This window comes from Suillus discolor, assembly GCF_016758755.1.
Source record: "Suillus discolor strain FC423 chromosome Unknown F5147scaffold_15, whole genome shotgun sequence".
In the NCBI taxonomy this organism is placed as follows: domain Eukaryota; kingdom Fungi; phylum Basidiomycota; class Agaricomycetes; order Boletales; family Suillaceae; genus Suillus; species Suillus discolor.
The window spans coordinates 606,582-630,367 of NW_024541262.1; the positions used below are offsets into that span (position 1 = coordinate 606,582).

General features: G+C 48.7%; 10 protein-coding genes across 10 annotated transcripts; 6 read left to right on the forward strand and 4 right to left on the reverse strand.

Moving 5' to 3' along the window:
• Positions 1-173: 173 nt before the first annotated feature.
• On the forward strand, positions 174-992 carry F5147DRAFT_81328 (stress responsive A/B barrel domain-containing protein). Its single transcript, XM_041443490.1, has 4 exons — positions 174-231; positions 281-430; positions 482-580; positions 632-992. Exons 1-4 carry the CDS (start codon positions 213-215, stop codon positions 664-666), a joined length of 303 nt encoding a protein of 100 aa, XP_041295314.1. The 5' UTR covers positions 174-212; the 3' UTR covers positions 667-992.
• A 477-nt stretch (positions 993-1,469) lies between these two features.
• Positions 1,470-2,398, forward strand: F5147DRAFT_81299 (stress responsive A/B barrel domain-containing protein). Its single transcript, XM_041443481.1, has 5 exons — positions 1,470-1,579; positions 1,632-1,781; positions 1,833-1,931; positions 1,983-2,187; positions 2,236-2,398. Exons 1-4 carry the CDS (start codon positions 1,561-1,563, stop codon positions 2,015-2,017), a joined length of 303 nt encoding a protein of 100 aa, XP_041295315.1. The 5' UTR covers positions 1,470-1,560; the 3' UTR covers positions 2,018-2,187; positions 2,236-2,398.
• Positions 2,399-2,730: 332 nt separating this feature from the next.
• On the forward strand, positions 2,731-3,932 carry F5147DRAFT_651013 (uncharacterized protein; the record flags this gene model as incomplete). The annotated part of the gene is made up of 7 exons (XM_041433501.1): positions 2,731-2,749; positions 2,805-2,954; positions 3,011-3,109; positions 3,319-3,322; positions 3,545-3,699; positions 3,748-3,846; positions 3,886-3,932. The coding sequence occupies 7 exons, from the start codon at positions 2,731-2,733 to the stop codon at positions 3,930-3,932; spliced, it is 573 nt and encodes a 190-aa protein (XP_041295316.1).
• F5147DRAFT_792229 (phospholipase D) lies at positions 3,903-10,000 on the reverse strand (the record flags this gene model as incomplete). The annotated part of the gene is made up of 27 exons (XM_041443093.1): positions 3,903-4,074; positions 4,122-4,188; positions 4,240-4,516; positions 4,569-4,673; positions 4,724-5,292; positions 5,338-5,603; positions 5,657-5,778; positions 5,836-5,853; positions 5,902-5,976; positions 6,029-6,115; positions 6,165-6,324; positions 6,373-6,427; positions 6,477-6,651; positions 6,699-6,723; positions 6,778-6,843; positions 6,897-6,993; positions 7,046-7,116; positions 7,170-7,237; positions 7,289-7,382; positions 7,435-7,473; positions 7,523-7,619; positions 7,667-7,748; positions 7,799-7,927; positions 7,985-8,557; positions 8,629-8,841; positions 8,892-9,013; positions 9,064-10,000. Coding segments are annotated over 27 exons (4,617 nt in total), but the record flags the coding sequence as incomplete, so codon positions are not given.
• A 496-nt stretch (positions 10,001-10,496) lies between these two features.
• Positions 10,497-11,108, forward strand: F5147DRAFT_81404 (uncharacterized protein). The gene is made up of 2 exons (XM_041443508.1): positions 10,497-10,749; positions 10,813-11,108. The coding sequence occupies exons 1-2, from the start codon at positions 10,642-10,644 to the stop codon at positions 10,993-10,995; spliced, it is 291 nt and encodes a 96-aa protein (XP_041295318.1). The 5' UTR covers positions 10,497-10,641; the 3' UTR covers positions 10,996-11,108.
• Positions 11,109-11,247: 139 nt separating this feature from the next.
• On the reverse strand, positions 11,248-12,375 carry F5147DRAFT_771447 (uncharacterized protein; the record flags this gene model as incomplete). The annotated part of the gene is made up of 5 exons (XM_041441250.1): positions 11,248-11,365; positions 11,421-11,629; positions 11,683-11,959; positions 12,009-12,101; positions 12,155-12,375. The coding sequence occupies 5 exons, from the start codon at positions 12,373-12,375 to the stop codon at positions 11,248-11,250; spliced, it is 918 nt and encodes a 305-aa protein (XP_041295319.1).
• A 966-nt stretch (positions 12,376-13,341) lies between these two features.
• On the reverse strand, positions 13,342-15,181 carry F5147DRAFT_81428 (uncharacterized protein). The gene is made up of 2 exons (XM_041443515.1): positions 14,904-15,181; positions 13,342-14,855 (listed from the first exon to the last, which is right to left on the reverse strand). Exons 1-2 carry the CDS (start codon positions 14,993-14,995, stop codon positions 13,541-13,543), a joined length of 1,407 nt encoding a protein of 468 aa, XP_041295320.1. The 5' UTR covers positions 14,996-15,181; the 3' UTR covers positions 13,342-13,540.
• A 907-nt stretch (positions 15,182-16,088) lies between these two features.
• On the forward strand, positions 16,089-17,608 carry F5147DRAFT_684720 (uncharacterized protein). Its single transcript, XM_041436623.1, has 6 exons — positions 16,089-16,314; positions 16,382-16,627; positions 16,685-16,825; positions 16,869-16,954; positions 17,002-17,260; positions 17,310-17,608. Exons 1-6 carry the CDS (start codon positions 16,179-16,181, stop codon positions 17,423-17,425), a joined length of 984 nt encoding a protein of 327 aa, XP_041295321.1. The 5' UTR covers positions 16,089-16,178; the 3' UTR covers positions 17,426-17,608.
• Positions 17,609-18,521: 913 nt separating this feature from the next.
• On the reverse strand, positions 18,522-19,382 carry F5147DRAFT_572557 (uncharacterized protein; the record flags this gene model as incomplete). The annotated part of the gene is made up of 4 exons (XM_041431097.1): positions 18,522-18,614; positions 18,664-18,772; positions 18,838-18,902; positions 18,960-19,382. 4 exons carry the CDS (start codon positions 19,380-19,382, stop codon positions 18,522-18,524), a joined length of 690 nt encoding a protein of 229 aa, XP_041295322.1.
• Positions 19,383-20,045: 663 nt separating this feature from the next.
• On the forward strand, positions 20,046-23,762 carry F5147DRAFT_835509 (uncharacterized protein; the record flags this gene model as incomplete). Its single annotated transcript, XM_041443967.1, has 4 exons — positions 20,046-20,129; positions 20,260-20,422; positions 20,470-21,418; positions 21,467-23,762. Exons 1-4 carry the CDS (start codon positions 20,055-20,057, stop codon positions 23,760-23,762), a joined length of 3,483 nt encoding a protein of 1,160 aa, XP_041295323.1. The 5' UTR covers positions 20,046-20,054.
• Between the last annotated feature and the right edge of the window lie 24 nt (positions 23,763-23,786).

Sequence of the window (23,786 nt, forward strand, 5' to 3'; positions counted from 1 at the left end):
GTGCCCCCGCTCAGATCAGGATGCTGCGGTGTACAGTATCATGATGTGGTAGTCCGTTGTAGCTCCTCAATTGATCAATACTCACTATGAACCTCTTGCATCGCCCTCGCAAACGATTCTCCAGTTTCAGTTTTTACTAGTCCGACCCTTGCTTAAATAGACATCAAGCAAATGGACTCAGCTATCACTTCCCCTCACCCTTTCAATCCATCATGACCATTCACCACATAGGTAAACCCTCCTTTGAAGCGTTGGAATCAGATGCTAATGCACAGCGCAGTCCTGTACAAGTTTAAGCCCGAGGTGACCCCAGAACAGAAGCAGGGCGTGAGGGACAACGTCAGCGCCCTTCCGTCGCAGATACCTGCAATCCAAAGCATTATCACTGGTGAAACGGTGTACAACCATCTCGGACACGGCTTCGACGGGGGTATGCCATTCTTCGTCTTGTTTCAGAGTGGTCATTAAGATCGTACCTCAGGGGTCATTCTCCTATTCGAGAGTCGAGCCAAGTTGGCCGAGTATCGCCCACACAAGGCGCTTGCTGATTATCAGGCGTTCTTGAAACCTTTGCTTGAAGGTATGTCTTGGTTTTGTTGGAAGATCGCTTTGATTGAATGGTTGGGCGCAGATCTACTCATTTTTGATATCGAGTCAACCGCCTAGAGAGGAAACTAGTTTTATAGAATGTTGTGCTGCTCACGCAAGTGATGGCTCAAGGTGCTGCGTATAATTCAGCTTCGGGTCGCGACCCTTGAAATAAAACGTATTGTTTGATACGCAGGTGGCTGGATCAACTGAATTCGTAACTATGAGCATTCACATCATTCGTGAGTCAGAATGCGTACACCTGATTGATGCATGATGCATGGCGGCTCTAGTCGACGCAAAAACGGCATTTCTTTGCGAAAGCTGATAGTGCCCACCATTTAGGGGCTCATGTCGGTGCCCAACATACGCTGGAGTGAGCGCCGGGAGTCACGATGCTTCTTCGGATTGATCAGTCCACTGCTCACCATAAATAGTATTCGCCACGTACTTTGTTTAAACAAGTGGTCACGCAGATGTTGCTCCTGTTTGGGACCACAAGGTGTCGCTGGGTAGTCCACAGCAGAGTGATTGGTCCGCTTGACATTTATGATTAACGTCTGTCGGAATGGATCAATTATTACTGATTATCACGGCGTGCAAGTTGGCGTATAAAACTGCCATGATGGAACATTAATAATTAATTCTAAAAAAGCTGAATACTGAGTAGCTGGCACAAACCGGACGCCTGGTAAAAAGGGCCGAAGCACTCGGAGCTAAAGCCTTGATAGATGATGGCGCTCAATTATAACCTTAGTAATGGTTGCAGTGCCCCCGCTCATATCAGGATGATGCGGTGCACAGTATCATGGTGTGGCAGTCCGTTGTAGCTCCTCAATTGATCGATAGTCATTACGAACCTTTTGCATCGCCCTCGCAAGCGATTCTCCATTTCCAGTTTTACTCCGACCCTTGCTTAAATAGACATCAAGTAAATGGACTTGTCAGTTCCCCTCACCCTTTCAATCCATCATGACCATTCACCACATAGGTAAACCCTCCTCCTTCGAAGCGTTCAAATCATATGCTAATGCACAGCGCAGTCCTGTACAAGTTTAAGCCCGAGGTGACCCCAGAACAGAAACAGAGCGTAAGGGACAGCGTCAGCGCCCTTCCGTCGCAGATACCTGCCATCCAAAGCCTTATCACTGGTGAAACGGTGTACAACCATCTCGGACACGGCTTCGACGAAGGTATGCCATTTTTCGTCTTGTTTCAGAGTGGTCATTGAGATCGTACCTCAGGGATCATTCTCCTATTCGAGAGTCAAGCCAAGTTGGCCGAGTATCGCCCACACAAGGCGCATGTTGATTATCAAGCGTTCGCGAAACCTTTGCTCGAAGGTATGTCTTGGTTTTGCTGGAAGATCGCTTTGATTGAATGGTTGAGCGCAGGTCTACTCATTTTTGATATCGAGTCAGCCGCCTAGAGAGGAAACTAGTTTGATAGGATATTGTGCTGCTCACCCAAGTGGTAGCTCATAATTCACCTTCGGATCGTGACACTTGAAATGAAAATATAATGTTCATGATATCGATACTGTGCTTCGCAGGTGGCTGAATCAACTGAATCACATCTTCCAATCCATTCACCTCATCCGTGAGTAGGTTGACTTAGGGGCTTGTAATGCCTAATCCGTCCATGTAGATGCCGGAGTGAGTGCCGAGAGTCAGAGCTATCGGCCTGCCATGAACGAAGTCGGAAACAAACTTGATCAAGAGTTGAGAACATGACACAGCAGAGCAGAATGCTCGGAGGTAGACTTGCGAGTGATCCGTCTCAGATTGAGGCAAGCCGTCGATAGACGAACTGGTTTGAATTAAAGTGAGTTTGTATGTCGTGACGTTGCTCCCGAATAGGAACCTTCGGTGACCCCCGGAAAAGCACCTCTTTTTGGGAAGTTGACCCTTTGGAAAGTTTCGCCGAGCCTTGCCAGTGCCACCATGCTGGAAGTCTGACTCATCTATCGACAGCTTGCCTCAAAGGCGGGCTACTTATACCAGTCTAGAGGGGAAAGCATTACAAATACACAGCAGGATGACGAAGTGGACAAATTTAACACCGACGCCATGCTTGGCATATATATATGTTGGGGATACAACATCCATGTGACCATTCTTTCTTCCCCCCTTCTAGTCCACCATGACGATTCACCATATAGGTAGGTTTTCTCGTTCTCTCTCGCTCATCTTCAAGCGATCTAACACATGGCACAGTCTTATACAGGTTCAAGCCTGAGGCAACCCCTGAACAACGACAGAGCGTGAAAGACTCTGCCTGTGCCCTTGCATCTCAGATACCTGCAATCCAGAGCATGGTTGCTGGAGAAACAGTGTACAATCCCCTTGGACATGGTTACGATACTGGTACAGCATCTCTCATCGTATCTACAACCCCGATGGTTGATAAGACTGTGCTTTAGGGGTTATTTTTCTATTCGAGAGCGCGGTCAAATTGGACGAGTATCGCCCGCACAAGGCGCATATTGATTACCAGGCGCTCACAGCACCTTATATCGAAGGTGGGTTTTCTTGTTGTTCAAAGATCGCTGTATCTAAATGGGGCGCAGACAAACTCATCTTTGATATTGAGACAGCTTAGAGGGGAAACTACTTGGCTTGATATCGTGCTGTACTAAGTACTCGTGTAGATGGCTAAATCTACTGCGCTTATCATGATGAGGAAATTGATAATCCCCAACTTCGGCTTCCGACTATGATTTTTATTTAGACAGGTATTTCTGTTATTGCGCCATATCGTCACATGCACAGTCCATGTCATACACCATACACCTGTCTCACTTAAATAGAGAATGCTGACACTGCAAAGTGATCCTAGCACACGTCCCAGGTTTTGAGCAACCATTCGCTTTCCGGTCTATCTGAGTCCATCATGACCATTTACAATATAGGTAACTTTCCATCAGACCTCCTCGCCTTGCTTGGAATTGACGCAGCAAAGTCCTGTACAAGTTCAAGTCGGAGGCAACCCCCGAGCAAAGAGAGTATGTGAAGGAACTTATCAAAGAGCTTCCGTCAAGAATATCCGCGCTTCAGAGCATTATCACCGGAGAGAAGGTCCTCCACCCCCTCGACCACGGCTATGACATGGGTGCGCCATCTTACAAAAGCTTGTGACTTGCTGTCCGACATGCTCCAGGGGCCATTTTTTTATTCGAGAACAAAGAGAAACTGGATGAATTCCGCCCGCATCAGGCACATACTGATTACCGGGCCCTCTCCAGTCCGTACCTTGAAGGTGCGTATATTAATGCTGCCAATAGACTAGATCATATAGCGGGAAAACTCCCAGACAAGATGGTCTTCGACATGGAAACAGCTTAAAAGAAAAAATAAATGGCAAAACCTCGAAAGCAAATGTTAGGAGTGCGCGTAATACATATACATTGTCGATTCTTTATGCGAAATGGGTCGTGAAACTGATGGTGCGGAGAAAGTTCAGTTATAGATCGGGAGAGGTAGCATCCTGGCAACTGTGAACAACATGAAATATATGTATGTGATGCAACACACCTGTCTGCATTGAACATAAAGTTCCCTGCCATGTCCTCTCCTTCCAAGAATCGGCTGGGATACACAACTTGGAGGATATGAGAAGAAGTTGATGATGAGGGTAATGGATAGCACTCACCAAGGTGTCCACGGACATTTTTCAACAGCTCTTCCATTTCATCCCGTTCCTGCTTGGTAAAGGGCTCTATCCCATTCGCAGGTTTTCGGCTACGAGTGTCCTTGTCAAGGAGCTGAGATCCTCTGGAGGGGGCGCCGTCACTTCCATCGTTGGTGCAAAAGGTTTCGCGGCTCTCCTGAGCGGCATCCGCCAAACCTTCCTTTTGATATGGTCCGTCTTCGTGCGTTGTCTCTGAGGGTATTCGTGATGCTGGGTAGGACGAATGGCTACTCGTTGCCTATGTGATAAAAGTATTTGAGAGGGGTATGGCGAAGAAAAGATCCACAAACCAGCTTAGAGAAGCGTTCGTGGTGAATAACAAATTCTTTGTAATGCTTCCACGTCGTAATGTGGTCGTCGGGGATAGCATGGAAAACTTTGCGATAAATGTCGGTCTGCGAAAAAGAATCAGTCTATCCACCACTCCTAGGCAGAGATAACATACGTTATACGTAGCACAAGCAATCCAGACATTCTTCCAAAATGCATCAGATATCGGGTCCTCGAAACCTTCTGGATCTACATGGGGAGCGGGAATCGATACAGTCCACGCTTTATTGCCGACTTTGCTAGTGAGATGCTTCCTGGGTAGGGTCTTAGTTCCCAGAGAAGTCTTCTCAAGCGCGTCCGGGTCATTGGCTCCCGACTCCAGATGGAGTGGTTCGTCACCGGTCTGTGGATTCTTTAACGCAAGCGCCGGAGGCCCGTTTGCTTTCCCATTAGCTGTGCGCTTCTCGTCGGGGTCAGAGTTTCCGCCCAGTTGATGTTCGAGCTTATCTTTCAAAGGAGGATGCTCAGCCTGTGAACCTGGAGGCAGGCGGTCTTGAACAACTGCCTCTCCTACAGTTGGGACTATTACGCTAGGGAGTCCTGGTTCCTCGTTGCCTTCACAAATGTACGCCATACGCTCCTCCAGAGATGCATCTTGCTCCGGATTGTTTGGTTTGTAAAGTTCCACCTTCCCAATAGGTTTCTTGAGATGGTGGAAAGCATTCCAAGCAGCTTCGTTGTCAGCTTAATCAAAATTTAGTCTTTCAAGTCTTCGGGACTGTAGTGAACACGAACTTTGTTTGATACCTTCGCCTGCACTGCGGAGCATATTAGACATGGGAGTCATGTGCTTGACTTGAGTAACATTGCGATCACCACGCTCTTGCTCCAATTCTAGGTCCCATTCTTGTTCATGATCAGGCTCGATTTCTTCTTGGGGCGTAGGCTCATAATCAATCATGGCGTCAACATCCACACCAACATGCTCTCGCATCAACCGCATTCGCAAGGTGTGTGCAAATCGCCCGACCTTGAAGGGTTTTCCTGCCATCGTGCTGATGCACCACAGCTATCAGAACATTAGCAGACGAGACCGAGAAAGCCATACCCGTCAATTAGGTCAGTGTCTCGGATGACTGCAGCAATTTCGGAATCTCGATCGCCACGTTGAGAACGCTCATTGATGTTTGCACTGCCAATAATTGCCAGACGATCATCCACAATACAAACCTAACGAGATCGGTGGGTCTGAGTATTCAATTTCAAGGATTGAATCGGTATTTATACCTTGCCATGAATATATAACTATAGCGTGGTCAGGGGGTTCGAAAGCACAGCAGCATAGGCACTTACTATCTCAGTAGTCAATACACCGTTCCGCATTTTAGCCCAGTTTCTCAGTGAAAAAACAGAGATATAATCTTCAGGCTAATGATAAAGGATAAGCACAACGGTTCCAATCGTAAAATCAACCACGCACCTCTATACCCTCTTTACGAAGTCGAGTAAATATCGAATTGGGCCCACGGCAGATAGTGCGGTTTTGACACTCGACAATGATTCGAATCTGATACGTTTGTTCAGTAATATTTCAGAAAATGTATTTCCCAACTAACTGCGCTAGCGTCGCTGTGATCAATAGAAAAGGGGAAGCCAGGGAGGAGGGGAATGACGATGCAACATTTCCACGGAGTGCCCTCACGATGTGCGCGGATGATCCGATCGACCAACGCATCGCCAATCCGGTTCTCAACCTTGACATCATTCACGACGGTCCTGTGAGACAAATCAGCAAGCAGTGGTAGCAGAGCAGCGAGTACTCACGAGGTTATGAAGAATTGATTCTCAATGTACACGAAGTGTTCCGACATCTCGATGGCTAAAAGACTATGTTAGTAACATCTCCTGCGTAAGCCATGATGCCCGACCTTTTAGGTATGCATTTTGAATTGAATGCTCAATTCGATTGGAAGTACCGAGCGACCAAGGGCCGGCTGATCTGCAGATTTGCATCTCGCATGTGCCTGTCAGACCCATTGCAGCGAGCTCTTCAGGTTTGAACTCGGGCGGAGGTAGCAGGAAAGGCATGGTTCGGGAATGGTTCTGATAAAATAAGCGAAGCCAAAAGATCTATCAGGCAACAAACACACCTTCAGCCGAAGCAAATAATTCCATCTGTAGCTCGGTAGTTAAATGATATGCTTCGCGCGAATGAATTTGAAGACAAACCTTTCAACAAAGTGTCGAGCGAGATCGCGAGCAGGCTGACCTACGACTTGCAAACCTACATCATGCCTTCGGGGAGGAGTTGTGAATGTCAATATTTCCTGAAGCACAAACCGTCGTACCAAGGCATCCGGGCCACCTTCGCCCTGTCATACATGTCCTCAAAGGGTTTATTTAGCGCATGAAAATCAAGAACCCGCGGGTTACTGTAGTCTTTGCCTGTGATGCATGGTCAGCCAATTCCTAAGTTTACCGTATAGCTAAAACGTACCTGGCCAGATTTCGGTCTTGTCTGCCGATAGCTCCGGGTCATCGACGATGACGTGCTGTGGCGTATCCCATCTTTGAAGTTCTTCAGTGATGAAAGCTGGTCGACGTCTGAATTAACTGCACACCTTCCGAAACATAGGTCAATTCCTCCCATGAATGCTATAGTCTCATCAATAACGCAAAGCTTCTCGTGCTGTTATGTATATGTCATTGGTAACCGCGTTCTTGCATAAAGAACCCTTACGTGTGCCCAGTAGAATGTACCAGTTTGGAAGTGTGAAGGTGAACGTTGAACCATAATGTTTGGGTGTAGCGACATGAGGCGTTGCTTCGCATAACTTTATGATACGGTGAGTCCACAAGATTTACGAAGCGCTTGTGAGTTCTTACTTGCTATCTGTGGGGGTAGTTCGATTCGAAACTTCCTGGCTAGAACGAGATCAATGACACTAGATACCGACATTCGAAAAGTTCTCACTATAGAATTATGTGGATCTTGACGCCTTCTTTGGCCTTTCTTTCAAGCAGATGATCCAAGCGATACTTGGGTTTATTAGGACGCCTCAGTTGCAGCTCTGTACTACATAAATAACGTGACTACCATAATGAGCCATGGACGTACCAGGGGATAGCCACCAGTCGTGAATATAGATGGTCGCTTGTGCCATGAGGATAGCCCGGGACAAATTCCACATGTAGTCGCGCTACTCCTTGTAATCAATGTCAGATGATATGGAGATAAGGAGACACGAACCCCATCAACAAGCCACTGAGCAGCGACGTTCAATCGCACTGGAGCAAAGCTGTCAAAGCGATTTTTTGCGATGAATGGGGTCGCAGCAGCGGCTTTTTCTAGGGCAGTAATCCATTGCAACATTTGACGCTAGGTCCAGGGCACCCTTCGTCAGTAATGTATAGTCACTCGACATGAGGAACCAACCTCATTTCTTGCCCATAACTTCAGCCGCATTTGCGAATTCTGGACATAAAACGTATGCTTTGAGACATCATCCGACCGTTTTTTCTTCTTCCTCTTATCTTGTTCGTTTGTCTCCCCTTCTGTCTCCCTACCCTCGGCGGGACCACTGCTCGTCAAAGGATTCACGTGCGTAGACGGATCTAACATCGGTGTCGCAGGACGAGATGATACTGCGGAGCTGCCAGAACTGACTGACTCTGTCCTCGTGTGCCCCGTTACCGTGGTATTATCCCGATTGATCGGTACCTCACCATCCGTGGTGGCTGTAATATTTGGCGATGACCTATTGGCAATTCGAAGGACCCGCGAAAGGCGACTTCTGATACTATCTATCGCAGAGAGACATTCAGCCTCGGCCTGTGGGTACACTATTTGAGTCTGTGGGTGCGGCTGCTGCTGCGTCTTGTTGAGGCCAACAAGAAATTCACGGTCCTCCGGTTCTGCGTGCAAGAGGTGCAGACCCTTACGATAGTATCGCGTGGGCCGAATGATCTTGAATTCCGAATCGAAGAGGAAGACGTCCCAGATTACCATCTAAGCCATGTTTATTAGTAGCAGGATTGTCAGTGAAATGGCGCTCGGCTTGCCTCTCCTGGGTCCTCCACGGCCACGATATAACTCTCACGAACGGCACACCACCGAGACATCTTCCGCTCTCGCCACCGTGCTGATTTTCGCCCAAACCCGGGGCCATTACCTTCTGTGTCAATGCGCAGGAATCCAGCTTTAAGTTGTGCGCCACCAAACTGAGCAAGAGTGATGAATGATGCGCTTATCTCAAGGAAGCATGCAAGTCGGTTTGCAGTTGGGTGAAACATCTAGAACGGTGTTTGTGAAGGGTAATTACGGCATAGGAGAACAGACGAACAACAGCGCGTATAAGCTTAAGCAAATAGTCCTCTAGCGCTTCTCGTTGCAAACGAGCAAAATCAGTTTGTTTGACGTGACGCCCGCTGGATTCCTTCTTCAAAAATTTAAAGTAAGGAAGACCTGTACAACAGCTCAGTATCCCCGAACATCGACAAATGCACAACTCTTACTAGTTCGAGGAAACTCTGGCAATACATCCTTTCGACTTTTGAACGCATTGGATACAGCGTAATGGGCATGCAGGGAAAGGAAATCACGAAGCTGCCTGTAGACCACCCAACGCACTGCGCCGTTGGCATATTCACACTCGATACGAAACACAGCTTTATGCGCTTGCATGGGATGTAGACTGTCACTAATCCGTATGCGCAGACGATGGAGGAGGATAGGGATGCGCCGATGCCCCTTCTCGTCGTGTTCAAACCACAAACGCAGCATCAATGTGGACAAACCGCCCGTAATGAGTTCATCCGTGATATTCACCTCGTGTGAGGTGACCACGGAGTGTGGTGCAAGAATGCCAGGTTGCCCAGCACGAATGACAGAAGGTAGGAGACTACGTAATTTGTTCCATTTTGCGGATGTTCCTGGCTTCTTGTGTTCTATTTGGGGAGGGTGAGATTGAGAACGCTGGAGATCCAAAGGGGGAGGATCTGTGGGCTTGCGAACAGGTCCTATTGTTTTATGGCGAGACATGGGTTTCCTCTCTGTCTTCTCTTCTTCCTCTTCAATTATTGTGTTAGAATGTTCTGGGAACATCGAATTCGACCTGTCCTCTAATGGTGAATCATGGAATTGATCCAAAACTCTGCTTTCTCTTGCTTTCCCCTTCTTATCTGTGGTCGCTTTTCCCAGAGAAGGGCTAATCTCAAGCGCACCGCGAAAGCTTGACGAACTTGAATTAATTTGAAACGAGGTTTTGCCACGATCTAAATCATTTTCAAAGATATCACTGTATTCCTGCTGGCTATTGCCAAGAATTTGACGTGAGATAGATGATGAGCGGTGGGAGAAGGTGAATGATAAGGAGCGTGGTGGTCCTGTACGGCTTGATGGTGTATCAGGGAGGGCAGTCCTCGGTGTCCTGAGTGGAGACCCGGGAGGTGAGATTGGGGCTGGTGATTCAACGCGGCTCATGCCATGGTCTATCGAAGACTGCGAGTCAACGTCCCGGGTCTCATCATCATGTTTGTTGTGTCCAGACGAATTGGCAGAGTTCTCTTTTGCGTCTTGTGTATGGCTGGTGCTGATTCTAGCGTTGACCGAGTTTAAAGATGACATTGCAAAGTCGCAATATGCAGATCACGATGAATGGCTTTTTACACAGTCTGCAATAGCGACTCCACCGATTGCTCAATCACGTATGACACGGTGATTGGCAATTGCGGAGTTGACGCGAATACCTCAAGAAACGATACGCCCTATACAGAGATGATTAGTATAGAAAACTTGGGTATTATCACCAGCTGCAACCGTAGCGCTCACTGTGTTCAGCAATTCAAAGTCAATGTCAACCGTGTTGAAAAGGAAAACATGAACAGACGCTCATATGTCATTGTTGACGTAATCATAAATGTTTTTTGGCGCCTAGCCATGACCGTGACGGTCACCGACCAACTTCGTCACTTCAGTTCACTGATTCAGGCCAAAGTTCAAACGTTTATCAACTGCCTCCAACGCCGGTGCACGCAGAGGTCCTGGTGGTAATGCCAGGGACAAGTGCACTGCCGTGATCACAATCATCATTAATGCCAGTGCAAGTATTTTTAATGCTTGTTGCCAGGATCAGTCATCCTTCCGGAATCCGGGTGTGGTCAATTAATCACCTGCTCCTGCTTCTACGTTCACGATCGACGGTTAGACTCAGTCTACCGCAATGACAAGCCGAAATCTGACACTGCTTTGTGCTACCAATTCAGGTGACTGAGCCCGCGTGCTTCAGTGATGATGGGGCTTCATCGAATATGGGCCCGGGATCCTTCCATTTCAAGATCGGACAACTGGCATTTGATCAAATGGCTTTGTTCAGGATTGATACAGCGATGCAATACTTGTTCACACGACCCCTTTACTCCACAGATAAGCCTGTAGTTGCCTGTTGAGTGCGTCACTTATCACTGCAATTCGAAATCAAGAAGGAACGACCGTATTCCTTCTTTATGGTCTGGCTAAGGGGGAAACCCCAGCCAGTAAGGTTAAATTTGGTGCGCATGCACAGATTTTCAAAATGTAGACGACCAAAACCTTGGAGAACGCTAAATATGCTACATCTATGCCTGTTCATCTGCTACAGGACTATACTTGTACTCGACAACCAAAAAAAAACTCATGAGGCAACGCCGACCAACAGCATACTACACCCTTGAAGGATTCACAGCCAAGTATCCACCATCAATAACCAATTCCTGCCCATTCATATATGCCGCAGCAGGCGATGCAAGATACACGGCAGTGCCTGCCATTTCAGCTCCGCTGTTCGTTTTTCCTGTCAGTAAAGTCGCTAGTCCGCGGATCAAGCTTCACTCACGTCCCCGGCCTTTGTGCTGGTACCGGCACCACCGGCATACCAACCGAATCAGTTGCAGCTTGCCCTGTAATATTGTCATATGTCATCTCGCTTTCATACACGCCTGGCGCGATGGCGTTCACTCGAACATTGATTCCTTTCAGAGCAAATTCCGTCGAAAGCATCCTGGTCAGGTGAGATGCAGCAGCTTTTGAGCTGTTGTAGCAGAACTTGTCCATCAAAGTTAGCGATGATAAACGAACGCGACCGTGACTTTACTCACATGTCTCTGTGCGACCTTTATGAGCCCGCTGATACTGGTGATATTGATGACGCTTGAAGAGAACCCTTCTTTACCGGTATCCTTAGAGCCCTTGTCGAGCAAATCCAAAAACGCAATAGTCACAAAGTAGATCGAAGATGTGTTGATGGCGAAAAGGGAGCCCCACTCCTCGAACGATTCATTGTTGAAGAGGTATTCACTAAGTGGTCCGGCCTCCTTTTGAGCAGTAGTCGATGGCTGATTTAGTTCGTCAGAGATAGGACCACATTGACCAGCACTTTGTTCGATCATGAGTCACAATAAAATAGGGACAGTAGATGTCATACTTGTTCACGAGAATGTGTAGCCTTCTCTCTGCTTGGGATATTCTCGTCACACCAGTTTTAATGCTGTCCTTATTCGTGACATCCATCTCTTGTCTACATTGTCCTTGATCAGCCTGCACGAAACGAGGATAAAGGATAGATCTCACGCGATCATAAGCCCCATATCGTCACTCTTAGTTGCATTCCACTCCGCAACTACTCCATCAAGAACATTCTTCCTTCGGCCGGTGATATACACCTTGGCCCCATTAGCAGCGAGGCCACGTGCAATATTAAGGCCGATGCCTGTGCCACCACCGGTCACTAGTGCGATCAGGCCAGTGAGATCGTAGAGCTTCTTCGACGTATAACTATCAGGAGAGGACATAGTGATACAAGGCTGCAAGAAATCAACAAGATACTCAGTTTGAGTGAGAGGATTCTAGTACCGCAGTAAGTACCTGCGAGAGAACAACGAGGGCTGGTGAGTTTGATCAAGTACGGAACATATGTAAGAGTCTCACCTGAGTCTGATCGAGAAGGATGAGTGAATCGAAATGTAACGGGTACGTAGACTATATACTAAGGTTGCACCCGGTGATGTAAAATAGACGTGTGTTATCGTACGTGTGCGGCTGTAAGTGGTCACAGATGCATTAATGATTTGTCGTAGCGAGACCTGCACATTACGTCGGATCATGCAAGGCCAACACATGGTGAGATAATTAACCGCTTGAGTGACCATGAGGCCTAAGTTGAATAGACAATTAGTCAAAGCGAAACTGGAATGGAATAAAAAAGATTAGTTACAAGGAAGTCAAGCCACGATGCCACTAGGTTCATTGGAGTTGAATTTGTCTTGACGGTCCCGGTCCCGGGGCCCCTAAATTCCAGACTATGCTATTCGCTGACTAATTTTCAACTCAACCGGTATGTTAGTTTCCACTAACCATATAGAACGAATACAATCGTTCCGTCTTCATTCCGATATACACAGGAAGTGCCAACCCCAACCAGAGTTCCGGGTCTCGAGTTGAGCAAGCTCGACTTCAGCAACCAGTGTGACTGCCAATATTCTCGCGTCTTCTTCGTCATCAGGAAAAGCAATCCCTTCTCCGTCGTTCACCAGAGTATACTGTAGTAGTAGATCACCCATGTCTTACCGACGAAATCCACATTAGGGTGATATGCATTCGGACCATGTTGAAGAGACAGAATGGACAGGCCGGGTTGGCCGAACCGAGTTTCAGCAGCGATGGACACGGAGGTTTCTTGAAAGAATGGCGAAATGAACGGACCTGCGGTTGGTCCACGGCAGTCTCCAGTTTCAGTATGTAGGTAATCCTGATAAGACAAAAAGCGTGTTCGTCACGAGTGTGTGGAAAATCCCCATCAGGAAGACGTGGTGGCGGGAGTCCGCAAACAGTTATTTAGTTCGCTAAACTTGACTCACGTGTAGATCCTGTAAGGAAGGTGAAAATCCCATCCACTGGTGCGAAAGAACGGGTCTGTAAAAAAGGGGGCAGAGAAGGGGGGCAAAAGTATATTGCTCATCATATCCACGCTCCATCATGCAGTGGCAAATCTCCACTAAGGCAATACATGTGAATAAGGTCCTTTTCAACACCGTCCACTTCCAAATTGCGAAGTTCTCTGAAATGTTTCATGAGGGAAGGAATGGAGCAGTGATCTGCCCAGCGACCCGCCATCGCCAGAACCTTGATGCTGGATGGTATTGTGACTTCAAGGAGGCTCAGGGCGGCTCTGAGTCCAGGGAATGGCGCTGACTTCCGCCAGCGTCTATTAGCGGGTTGACAGCGAAGGTCAACCAGATGTAGTTCGCGAAGGTTGGGTACGGAAAGGCGGGACAAGAGTGATGTAAGTTCGGGAGGTATGTCGATATGCGATTTGTCGACGGCAAGAACAAGCCGCTCGAGCTGCAGAAGGTGAATCTGTCCTGCAGGAACACCGTCGTGAGATAGGTACAGAACTTCTCCATGCAGCATTCTTCTCCTAAAGCATATGCGAAGCTCGCGCAGTGCGCATGAAATTCGAATCATTCCTAAAACTTCATCTACGGCGATTGATCCAGTTGTGAATCCGTGATGAGTATAGTCGAGATGTGTGAGGCGTCCATAAAGCCCTGGCAGCCAGGTCAGGCGAATGCCATCAAGCGTGACGTAACGCAACCGAGGCGCAACACCTGCGAAAAGAGTAAACTCCTTTGAGTCATCATTCTCTGGAAAACAGAGAGTAAGTTTCTCAAGTTGCAGCGCGTGCACAAATGGAGCGAAAGTATGTGCGCCCATGTTATTATCGTCCCGTTGCTCTTGATGGCATATGGGGCCGAGAGCAGTGTTCCATAGGAACGGCGAGTAACTAGAAAACCGCAGCTCAAAGGAGCGGGCTCTAGATATGTGTGGGACAATAAGATGCAGTTGCAGGGCTAACACATCTATATCGGGAAAACGGTGCTGCGGAGGTGTGATTGTAATGTCGAGGGAACACCCACGGGCGCGGGCTATGCGCTCCTTCCACAGACGTAATCCATGAGAATCAAACGACAGGCGCCGCCAGAGGGTATGCGTGTGTATCGCAAGCATCCTCCATGGGTGGCAGACATGCGAAATCGTGATAAGAAATAAGGCATCATCAAACGAGCCCAGCTCAAATACACGAATGAGAAGCTCTGGAGGGAGGGCGTGAATGGGATGATGTTGGAGGTTGGAGATCGGACTACGGTATAGAGATAATGTTAGAGAAGGGCGAGCGAAGTCTGGGGATTTTACAGTTGAAGGTGATGGCGAGGAAGGAAAATTGGTGCGATCGACGACGGGTGAACTGCAGTATATTGACTCTGGAGAGCGCCTGGGACATAGTCAGGGAGATATCAGTGATAGTGAAGGATAAACTTACTGAGGAGGATGAACCTTTTCCTGAATCGCGTTCTTGAATGACCTAGTGAGGATTAATTCACGCCGACGAGATCGTCTGAGTATCGATGGCATGCTTCATGGTCGAGGTGAAGCACCTTAGGGATGCCACTCATTTATGGATTCAAATTATGTATGTAACTCCTGCGACACAGGGGCTCGCCTGACATAGCTTCGGGTCCAATCGGTTCCGAGCATGAGAGCAAAGAGTAGTCCGCCGGGACAATAGAGAAGCCTGACGTGGCAGCAGAATTGCTGTGTGTCCCATCCTGGCAGTGCAAAAATGTAGAAACCTTACAGCGAAGAACAAAAAACGGGTTTCGACAATGGACCTTTGTAAATGGAATGGTAGCGCCACTCACTCGTAAGGGTCAAGATGGGAGTCATAACTCTGATGCTAAGTCTCTTTCGCCACTGCCACTGCCCCCACATTGGCAACTTCTGACTATACTCCACTGTCAGCCCTGCCTTGTCCATCGCAAGCCAGGACACCAATTTGAAGCTTGAAGTTTAAGGCCTATTCATCGCCGGCAGTCAAACTTGAATTCTGCAAAATGTTGTGTTTGCGCCGCCTTCTGTGGTGATGATTAACAGACCATTCGATAGGGTGTACTGTGTCATCTAGCAGTTTCTTCTGGACGGTAATGATAGTTGAGTTGAATCTCGTGGCCTTTAGCACGTTGAGACCCTAAACCCACTCACCGAGGAGTCGACGACTCGAGGACCCTGTCTCGGTCGTTTCCGAGCCGAAAAGGGATTTAGGCGTCTAGACTCTAGACCAACGTTTGAACCACGCGCATATAATTCCCATCCGCCCGCCATGATGCCATTCGTCCCGCTGCGACCCCGGCTTCGATACCTTGTGTTTCAAGTTAGCACGTGACTGTATCCCTCGCCGACTACAACACGACAACCACGGGCCCAGAGCAGGGAACAGTTTACTCAACGAAAACTTATCAATAAACCAAAAGTTCCTCTCGCCCTCTATCTTTCTCCGAATCTCAAAAACTGTCAAAGACATTGATCGAAAGTCATCCATAATTCGATTCTCATATTCGAGGTTTGATCAGCAAAAAATAAAACCCCTATATAGACGCCTTCAAAGCTCTGCAGCCATACCTGGGAAACTATTGGAACATCTTGATGGCCTAATCGCTGGCCATGGCTTGTAAATAGTAATGAACGTTCAGTCGCCGCTACAAATAGGCACATGTAATAATACGAACGCCAGATCCTACTACTCGACATTGATTCATCCATGATGTCGACCTGTCTTTCACATTCGCAGTTGTTCGATGATTCAACTACTCGTATCGATGTTTTTCGAATCGCGAACCCAACTGGCATGGAATTACTGGATGCCTATATAGAACTCATTGCAATTGACAAGGCCCGTACATATCGTCGCATTTATTTGCACATTTTAAATACCTTCAATATAGCTCCGGATTGAATTAAAAGTTCTATCGTTTTTGCTGAAAGGTCGAGTCTCTCTTGGTGATCTTTGGAAAATCGTCGGGGAACGCACCATAGAAGTTCAACAGGAGACAACATTCCGACAACACCAGAGCCAATGCGTTGACGGATTCAAGGGGAAAAGTCACGTGATGGTAGAGCAACTTCTCATGGAGAAGAAGAAGAAACGATGTCAGATGGAGGTGTCTTTGTATAGTCAGGCCCTCGGACACTTGCAGCAGCACCGGATGCGTGAGCTCCTTCAACTTTGACGCGTGAATCATTAGTCTGAACGTCATTGTTACAAAGCAGTCCATTGTTCTGAACGTCCAGTGACTCAGCAGGATGTCAGACCTCCTTCAACAATCTCAAGAAGTGCTGTAGCCCGCTCTCCTTTAGGCTGTCCAACAGCGACGCAAGATAAATGCGAAGCTTGGTTAAACAGACAGCGTGGCATTCCCCTCCCAGCAGATGCCGAACCTTTCGATACCAGATTGCCCTTTTTTGAAGGAATTTACTTCCTCGATGCCTGAACCCGCTACTACACATGAAGCTAAACGAACATCTGTCATTTTGAACGTCAGTGCTGTAATTCGTGTATTCGGCTATTCTCACTGTCTCTGAAGTGTGTCGGCTCATCATTGCCCATGTTGAGCACATGGGTAGCTACTGGCATCCAAGAAGCCTTCTACGATGCATTTCATGCAGAACATACATGCCAGGCAGGACTAACGTCACATTCTCTTACTGTCGATGGCGAACATCAGCGCAATATTGGGTTGGAGCTACTTATCTTGCAGGCAAAGATGCGCCGCGCTCAAGCTGAGATAGATCTCTACACAGCGGCCATTGAAAATGCCCGCGAATTTGACTTCTCTGCCACTAGTGGGTCTCCTGGCCATATTTTTTTTGAAGTGCTGATGGTCCTCTACAGACAAACCATCGTTTTCCGGTGGACATATTCCACCACCTCAACCAGACGAAATGTGTTACTACGAGGAGGACCGCGACACCGTGACGGACGATTTCGATGATTTCGAATTTGAGTAATCTCATGAGTCACCCCGCCTGTCGCCTTGGTCGTCGCAACTTGCGATGGTTGGTTTTGGTCTACATTTTTATTTAATTTTTGCAGTCGTTGCTACCAGTAGTTGTACGGAGTATATCAAGCAGTATGTGTATATTATCATGATGTTCGGGCGATGGGGGGACGTGAATTCAAGTTGACCCGGCGAGGTAATACTCATAGAGTCAACACGCTCGCGAGAGACCATTTAACGACGCACTGTTGGTTTTTATTTCTGCAGCAAACCACGCCCGTAATGTCAGGAAGCTAACTTGGATACTACAGAATCTGAGATCAGGTTTCGCGAGAGCACATTTGCACGAATGGCCGCGGGGCCACCCCAAGCTATCTGCACATCCCCGGTGACCACTCATGTACTAAACCATTCTCTCCTTGACATCTTGATAAAGCGTCATTCTCCAGCTTTTATAAATCACACTCTCAATTCCTAAAACACAACAAAGAACACTGTGGATGATAAGGGTTTTTTGATGACACATCAGCAAAACTTATACCATCTGCGATAATCTTTGAGCTATGGATGCCTTGAAAAGCTCTACTACTAGTACGCGAAAGGCTTTGAATTGGCCTTCCGCATCCTTTGCTTCGTAGTTGCTAGGAGTTCCTGATCTTACTACTGCCAGAAGCGACTACAACGAGATGGATCATCCGAGTCATCTGTAGATTTACTAGTATGAAGTCGAGCGTTGAACGTTGAACAACGTTGACGTGCTAAGACCTAGTACTTGCCACTTCATGTTCACTCATCAGCAGGTTTGATTGTGCTACAGAATGCTACAGAGCGCTCTGTAGCATTCTGTAGCGAATTATGTTTGCCTGATGGGCCTGAGCAGTTTGGATCATCATGCGCACGTCTAGATCAACACTTCAAAAGATGACACGACATCGATTGAGACTCGCCCCTCATCGATCATCAATAGATTTGATACCTGCAAATTGACGCGGGGGAGCAATCAAAATAAGATGCAGGGATCATTTTCAAATTTCATGGGTTACGTAACTTACGTGTATAACTTGTACAAAACCACAGGCATCCCAAATAATTTTTTCTTCGGATTCTCACCAAAGAAACGGAACAAGTCGCGCAGGCACTCTCTGCATATACGCACGGTATTCCTCAGCAACAGCAGGGTCTTGCATAATAAGATCCTCCTAAAAATAACTGCATACAGCAACACAAAGACTCGGACGAGATACCCACCTCGACAAGCAGCTTGACAGCAGACGCGCCAGTAGTGATACCCAATCCTACAAGCGGCGCATAAGACCAGGTCATCAGCGTAAAAAGTAATCCCTGGATGAGCGCGCTCCTGTCATAAGGGGGACGTCAGAACTCAATCCCATCTCACCCATGTAGATGACGAAAGAGACTCACGTGTACAGCGGATGACGCACTACCGCGTATGGACCTGTTTGTACGATTCTGGACTTCTCGCGTCTCTGGCGAGGGGCAGTGAGCTGATGTCTTGTTCACGTGTGAAAGAAAACAGTACGCACCCCAATTGGGTGCCACTGACTGCCAAGGTGCGTGAATGCGCGTGCACTGAACCTGATGACCATAAAGGTCGCTGCGCATGCTGCGACTCTCAGCCCTACTTCATTTTCGTATTTGAAATAGGTATCAGGAAGGCTCATGCGCTGCATCCATGCAGGCTGCGCGAAGCGGTTAAAGGGGACGCATAGGATGTATGTCACGGGTGGGATGAGGATGGAGAGAGCGTGTATTGGGGTTATAATCTTGCCAATGAAAGAAGTTGGGGTGACCCGGACGGGACCTGCTTCCGCGTTAGCGACTGTGGCGATTGTACGCACGCGAGATAAGGAATATTGGAATTGTCGGAAGGTGGTAAATACGGCGAGTCCTTCCACGGTTTGGGTGGATGATGGAAGAATACTAGTGAGGCCGGCGATGTAATACATGGGTACGGTGATATCTTTATAACGATTTTCGGTGGCAAGAATCTGGGTATGGCGGCTGGCCGCTCAGCGCTGCAGCTGCGACAGGGCGGCTCTCACATGACAGCTAACGTTAAATGGTGTAAACATTAACAAAGTCTTGACAAGCTGTGCTACAATGTAGCCGATCATCGACCTTGAAGGCAGTAGTCCTCGTGCCAGAAGATGATCATAAGATGATATGGTAGAAGCGCACTATTCTAGGTATATCAGTAGGGCGTAATGATGATAAGAACTAATAACGTACGAATGGGCATGCAACCAGTGCAATTTGAAGTGTTAGAATTAGAGTCCAGACACTTGTCATTGGGTGAGCCTACCAACACGATTGATGGTCTTACGACCTGAACTAAACTGGATGTAGTCAAGTGAAGACTAGAGTCGCGCTAAGGGTGGGTTCTTAATGCAAGGCTTTTGTGCATTGCGGTGTGCAAGGGTGGGTGCTTCGGCACCGCCAAGTTGATGATCAATGATCATGATTCAGAGGAGCTCCGTTTCCTTCCGACTTTGCTAGATGGCCGGGGTGTAGGCCGTATTTGCTGACAGCCGTGGTGGTAGTTTATGCACGTGAAACATGACAGGATATGTCATAAGTAGCATACAATTTTATGTCAAGTGCATTTTATCGTTGAACTCATGAGCTCACCACCCTTGTCGGCGTCCTCGTCGCCGTCGCCATCGTCGATAGAATGGATGAATCCATGGAGCAAGGTTTGTGATTTGTGTTGACATTGCGATGGAAGTGTGATTTCTGACCTGTGTCAATCACCGCCCTGACTCGAATTTGACTGCCACGTTAAACTTGCCCGTCACTCCTTGTCGCTCGACGTCGTCTTCTCAGTCGCTTTCTGCTCAGACGACGCTCGAATCGCGGGCCACGATGCCAATTCATTTCTTCACTGAATCACCACGCAGTTTCGGGGATACTAGGCGTTCGAGTCTAGCTCGAGAACCAAAAGGGAAGGAAAAGGAATCATACGTTGATCATGTCGAATTCCCTTATGGTATGTTACGACGACCTGACTCGCAAGCTTGAGCTTACATTCTTTAGACCAAGACTCAGCTGCAGCGCTGTTACCCAATTTCACTGTCAATGGGTCAACTAGCATATCATCTAATGAATCATCTACAAGATATCCTTACTTGTATCCTGCACCTCAACAACCAAAGCCAATACCAAGGCCCATATCTCCAAAAAAACAGCGCACTTCCCTCTTATTCTCTCTCGTTCGCAAAAAACCTGGTCACACTAGTCATGTTTCTCAATATACTCATCCAATCGTCATGCCAGGCGTTATGGAAATATCCCGCCCATATTCCTATGTCCAAGAGGAAGAGGAGCGAGAGAGACTCAGAGATGCTGCTGCTCAGAGTATCGGTCTCGTCGACTATCCTACCAGCGAACACCCAGAGGATACCCGAGAGGAGGACCAAGTGCCTCCATCAGCAACCATCGATTCACATATATCTGAACCTCCTCTTGTGCCTCCATCACCCATGCCCTCACTAACTCCAACCCTCTTACCCCATCTCCCGCCTTTCCCCACAAACCTCGCCTCCCTCAGTTCACGAATCACACTCACAGGTACATTCCCCAAATTCTGTCCCTCATCCTCCCTCCTAGTCTACGCCCTCGCAAAGCAATGGAAGACAAGATCTATAGTCCTCACGACTGCGACCTCGGCCGCATCGCAGACAGTCACGCACCTCCATCTTTTCAAATCAAATATCCCGTCATCCTCGGAGCTTCAGCGCTTACCTATAACCCAAGACACTGCTATCTACGTCACAGAGCAATCCGGGCCTGGTATGAACTCCACTCGGACTGGCACCCTCACCAAACGCGAAAGCAGGAGCGGAGCGAGAGGCAGTGGAGGCAAGTCAAACGGCTCAGTCGTTGCTATTGAGCAAGGCGAAATTATTTGGCATTTCGAGATGCAAGATCCGAGCGAGAGACAGAAGTGGATTGGTGCCATAAAGGCAATTGTCTTGGGCCAAAGGTAGGCTGTGTCGCGTCGTTGGGTCCTGGTTTTAATACTCCTCTCCAGATCCATGCGCGCAGGTCTCACTGCATCACCCCACCTCAGTGGGCATGAACCCCGCGGGGATATGGATGTCATGCTATCCATGCGACTCCAAGCATCATTATCTTCTGCCACATACCCTATGTCACCCGCAGCTTCGTCACCCCGTACATCATCATCTTCTCCACCCGTCTTGGCAGGTTCCCTCCCATTATCACAGCCTACATCCCCAATCAGAGGCTCCTTATCGCTTGAGGTCATGCGTTCCCAACCGCACACAAGGTCCTCGACACCCAACCCACCTGTACCCACCGATCCCTTCACGCGCTCATCAAGCATCAGATCAACTAAGAAATCCCAAAGCCACAGTCCCAATGCTCATAGATCTGGCTCTCGCTCCGGCCCAAACTCCGGTTCCTCTTCCCCAACGCCATCCATCCGCCTCCAATCCAAGCGCTCAGGCAACATCTCCCCAGCCCTGCTCTCTCAAACGCACTCTTCCAAATCCTCCACGTCTACTTCCAAATCCTCCATATCTACTACCAAAACCATCAAAGGCATGTTCACGCCTCGCTCTCGTTCGCCGTCCTTGTCTCTCAATGGACACGGACATGAGCGTGAAAGCGAGTATGCAGAAGAGAGCTTTGGGACGGTGGGGAGTAGTTTAATGGGTATCACTGGCGTGGGCATGAGCACCAAGAGGAGCAGCTCGCCGATACGCCGGGCGTCGCCTGTACCTAGCATGGCATCGTCAGGACCCGACGAATTCTTTGTGCACCAGTCAAACGGGAGCATCCACAACGGGATGTTGTCTAATGGTGTAGGTGGGACGTCGAGCATGTGCTGCTCGAACATGTGTTGCACGAGCATCAACGGTATCCCCGCTTGTGATCTAAAGATCGTCAAAGAAGATGAACGGTGGGCTCCTCCGTCGTCTACGACTGAACCTCTGTCGCACACGCCTTTCCACTCGCATTCACATTCACACTCGCATTCGCATTCTCTCCACCCGCCCCCGCGGTGCAAGAAGCAGACATCTGTGCAGCCACTCGCAGACGCGCTATGCCAGCAAATGGACACAAGCACTACGCCTAGCGTGCAGACCTCCACCGTGACCGAGGACAGCTCAGGTACCTCATTCACCCCACACCCCATCACCCCCATGCTCAACCCAGCACGTCTATCCGTGCAAACAACTTCCACAACAACTTCCACTATCGAAAGATCGGGGTCGTCAGCTTCATCCCTCGCGCCTTCTCGTCGGTGGTCTCGTACCCTCCCGAAGCGGTTAACGCCTCCCAGTGGCCCGCTACCCCTGACGCCACAAACTCCACACGAGTCTGAGCAGGGCGGGAGTCCTATTAGTGCGGGTTCTGAGAATCGTAGTGCCGCGTTTTGGAAGAGGACAAGTGGGTCGAGTACTGTGAGTAGTGTAAGTGTGAGGTCTGGGTCTGTGCAGCGGACGAGTACGGTTGGGTCTCTTGGTTCAGGGATTGGTATAGGTCTTGGTGGTAGTGGTGGAAGTATTGGTGTGGGGAGTAAACGCCGCTCGATGCCTCCTCCGCGTCCTGCTCCGAGCTTTGCGCCTCCTCCTGCGCCTGAGCAACAACAACAGCCCCAATCCCAGCCACAGCCCCATAAAACGCTGTTCAGAACGTCTGTAGCTCAGCGCGCGTTGAGGCTAAGCCTGACTGCACCTCGTCCACCACCTTCGGGTGTCCTTCCACCGCGTCCAGATGAACCTGCATACCGCAACAGCGTAGAATCATCAATATCGACATCAATTCCTCCTCGTCCTGATAGCGCCGCTTCTGTACGAAGCATGTCTATCAAGCAGCGTTTGCGGATTCTCAGTACTCCGTCGTCTCCGTCCCCTGTCATCGCATCGCATGATATTGATCCCGATCTCACACCGCACCAAATCGCGCATCCCGTGATTATTACACCTGTGCCCGGTCGGAGGAGTGGGAGTAGGAGCAGGAGCAGGAGCCCCACCAGCAGGGCCAGCACTAGCAGCACCACCTATTCCCGACCCCCAACGCCTCCTCTGCCAGGTACCCCGATAACAACGATGCAGAATGATCCAGGTTTCTTATCGCCAAGCACACACATCTTGCTTCCGACGGTTCCACCACGTACTTCGCTCAGTCCATCACAGCGCCTCCCAAGTGCTCCAGAGATAAAGGCGTTGTCGCCACCTCCGAGACGGGGGAGTAGGCAACTTATGCAGTGTGTTGCTGATAGTGGAGATGAGATGGAGAAGGAGGTGGATGGGTGTGAGCTTCCTGATTTTTCGGATATTCGGGTGAATGCGTCTTAGGAGCGAGTAGGCCACGGACGGAGT

Coding starts and splice junctions, on each gene's coding strand:
- F5147DRAFT_81428 (XM_041443515.1), bottom strand. CDS start 14,995: ATGCCATCGATACTCAGACGATCTCGTCGGCGTGAATTAATCCTCACT. Junction 14,856..14,903: donor GAAAAGGTTCATCCTCCTCA/GTAAGTTTATCC, acceptor ACTATGTCCCAG/GCGCTCTCCAGAGTCAATAT.
- F5147DRAFT_81328 (XM_041443490.1), top strand. Junction 431..481: donor CGGACACGGCTTCGACGGGG/GTATGCCATTCT, acceptor ATCGTACCTCAG/GGGTCATTCTCCTATTCGAG. Junction 581..631: donor CTTGAAACCTTTGCTTGAAG/GTATGTCTTGGT, acceptor GGTTGGGCGCAG/ATCTACTCATTTTTGATATC.
- F5147DRAFT_81299 (XM_041443481.1), top strand. Junction 1,782..1,832: donor CGGACACGGCTTCGACGAAG/GTATGCCATTTT, acceptor ATCGTACCTCAG/GGATCATTCTCCTATTCGAG. Junction 1,932..1,982: donor CGCGAAACCTTTGCTCGAAG/GTATGTCTTGGT, acceptor GGTTGAGCGCAG/GTCTACTCATTTTTGATATC.
- F5147DRAFT_684720 (XM_041436623.1), top strand. CDS start 16,179: ATGATGTCGACCTGTCTTTCACATTCGCAGTTGTTCGATGATTCAACT. Junction 16,628..16,684: donor CTTGCAGCAGCACCGGATGC/GTGAGCTCCTTC, acceptor ATTGTTACAAAG/CAGTCCATTGTTCTGAACGT. Junction 16,955..17,001: donor GAACATCTGTCATTTTGAAC/GTCAGTGCTGTA, acceptor CTGTCTCTGAAG/TGTGTCGGCTCATCATTGCC.
- F5147DRAFT_81404 (XM_041443508.1), top strand. CDS start 10,642: ATGCCAGTGCAAGTATTTTTAATGCTTGTTGCCAGGATCAGTCATCCT. Junction 10,750..10,812: donor TTCTACGTTCACGATCGACG/GTTAGACTCAGT, acceptor CTACCAATTCAG/GTGACTGAGCCCGCGTGCTT.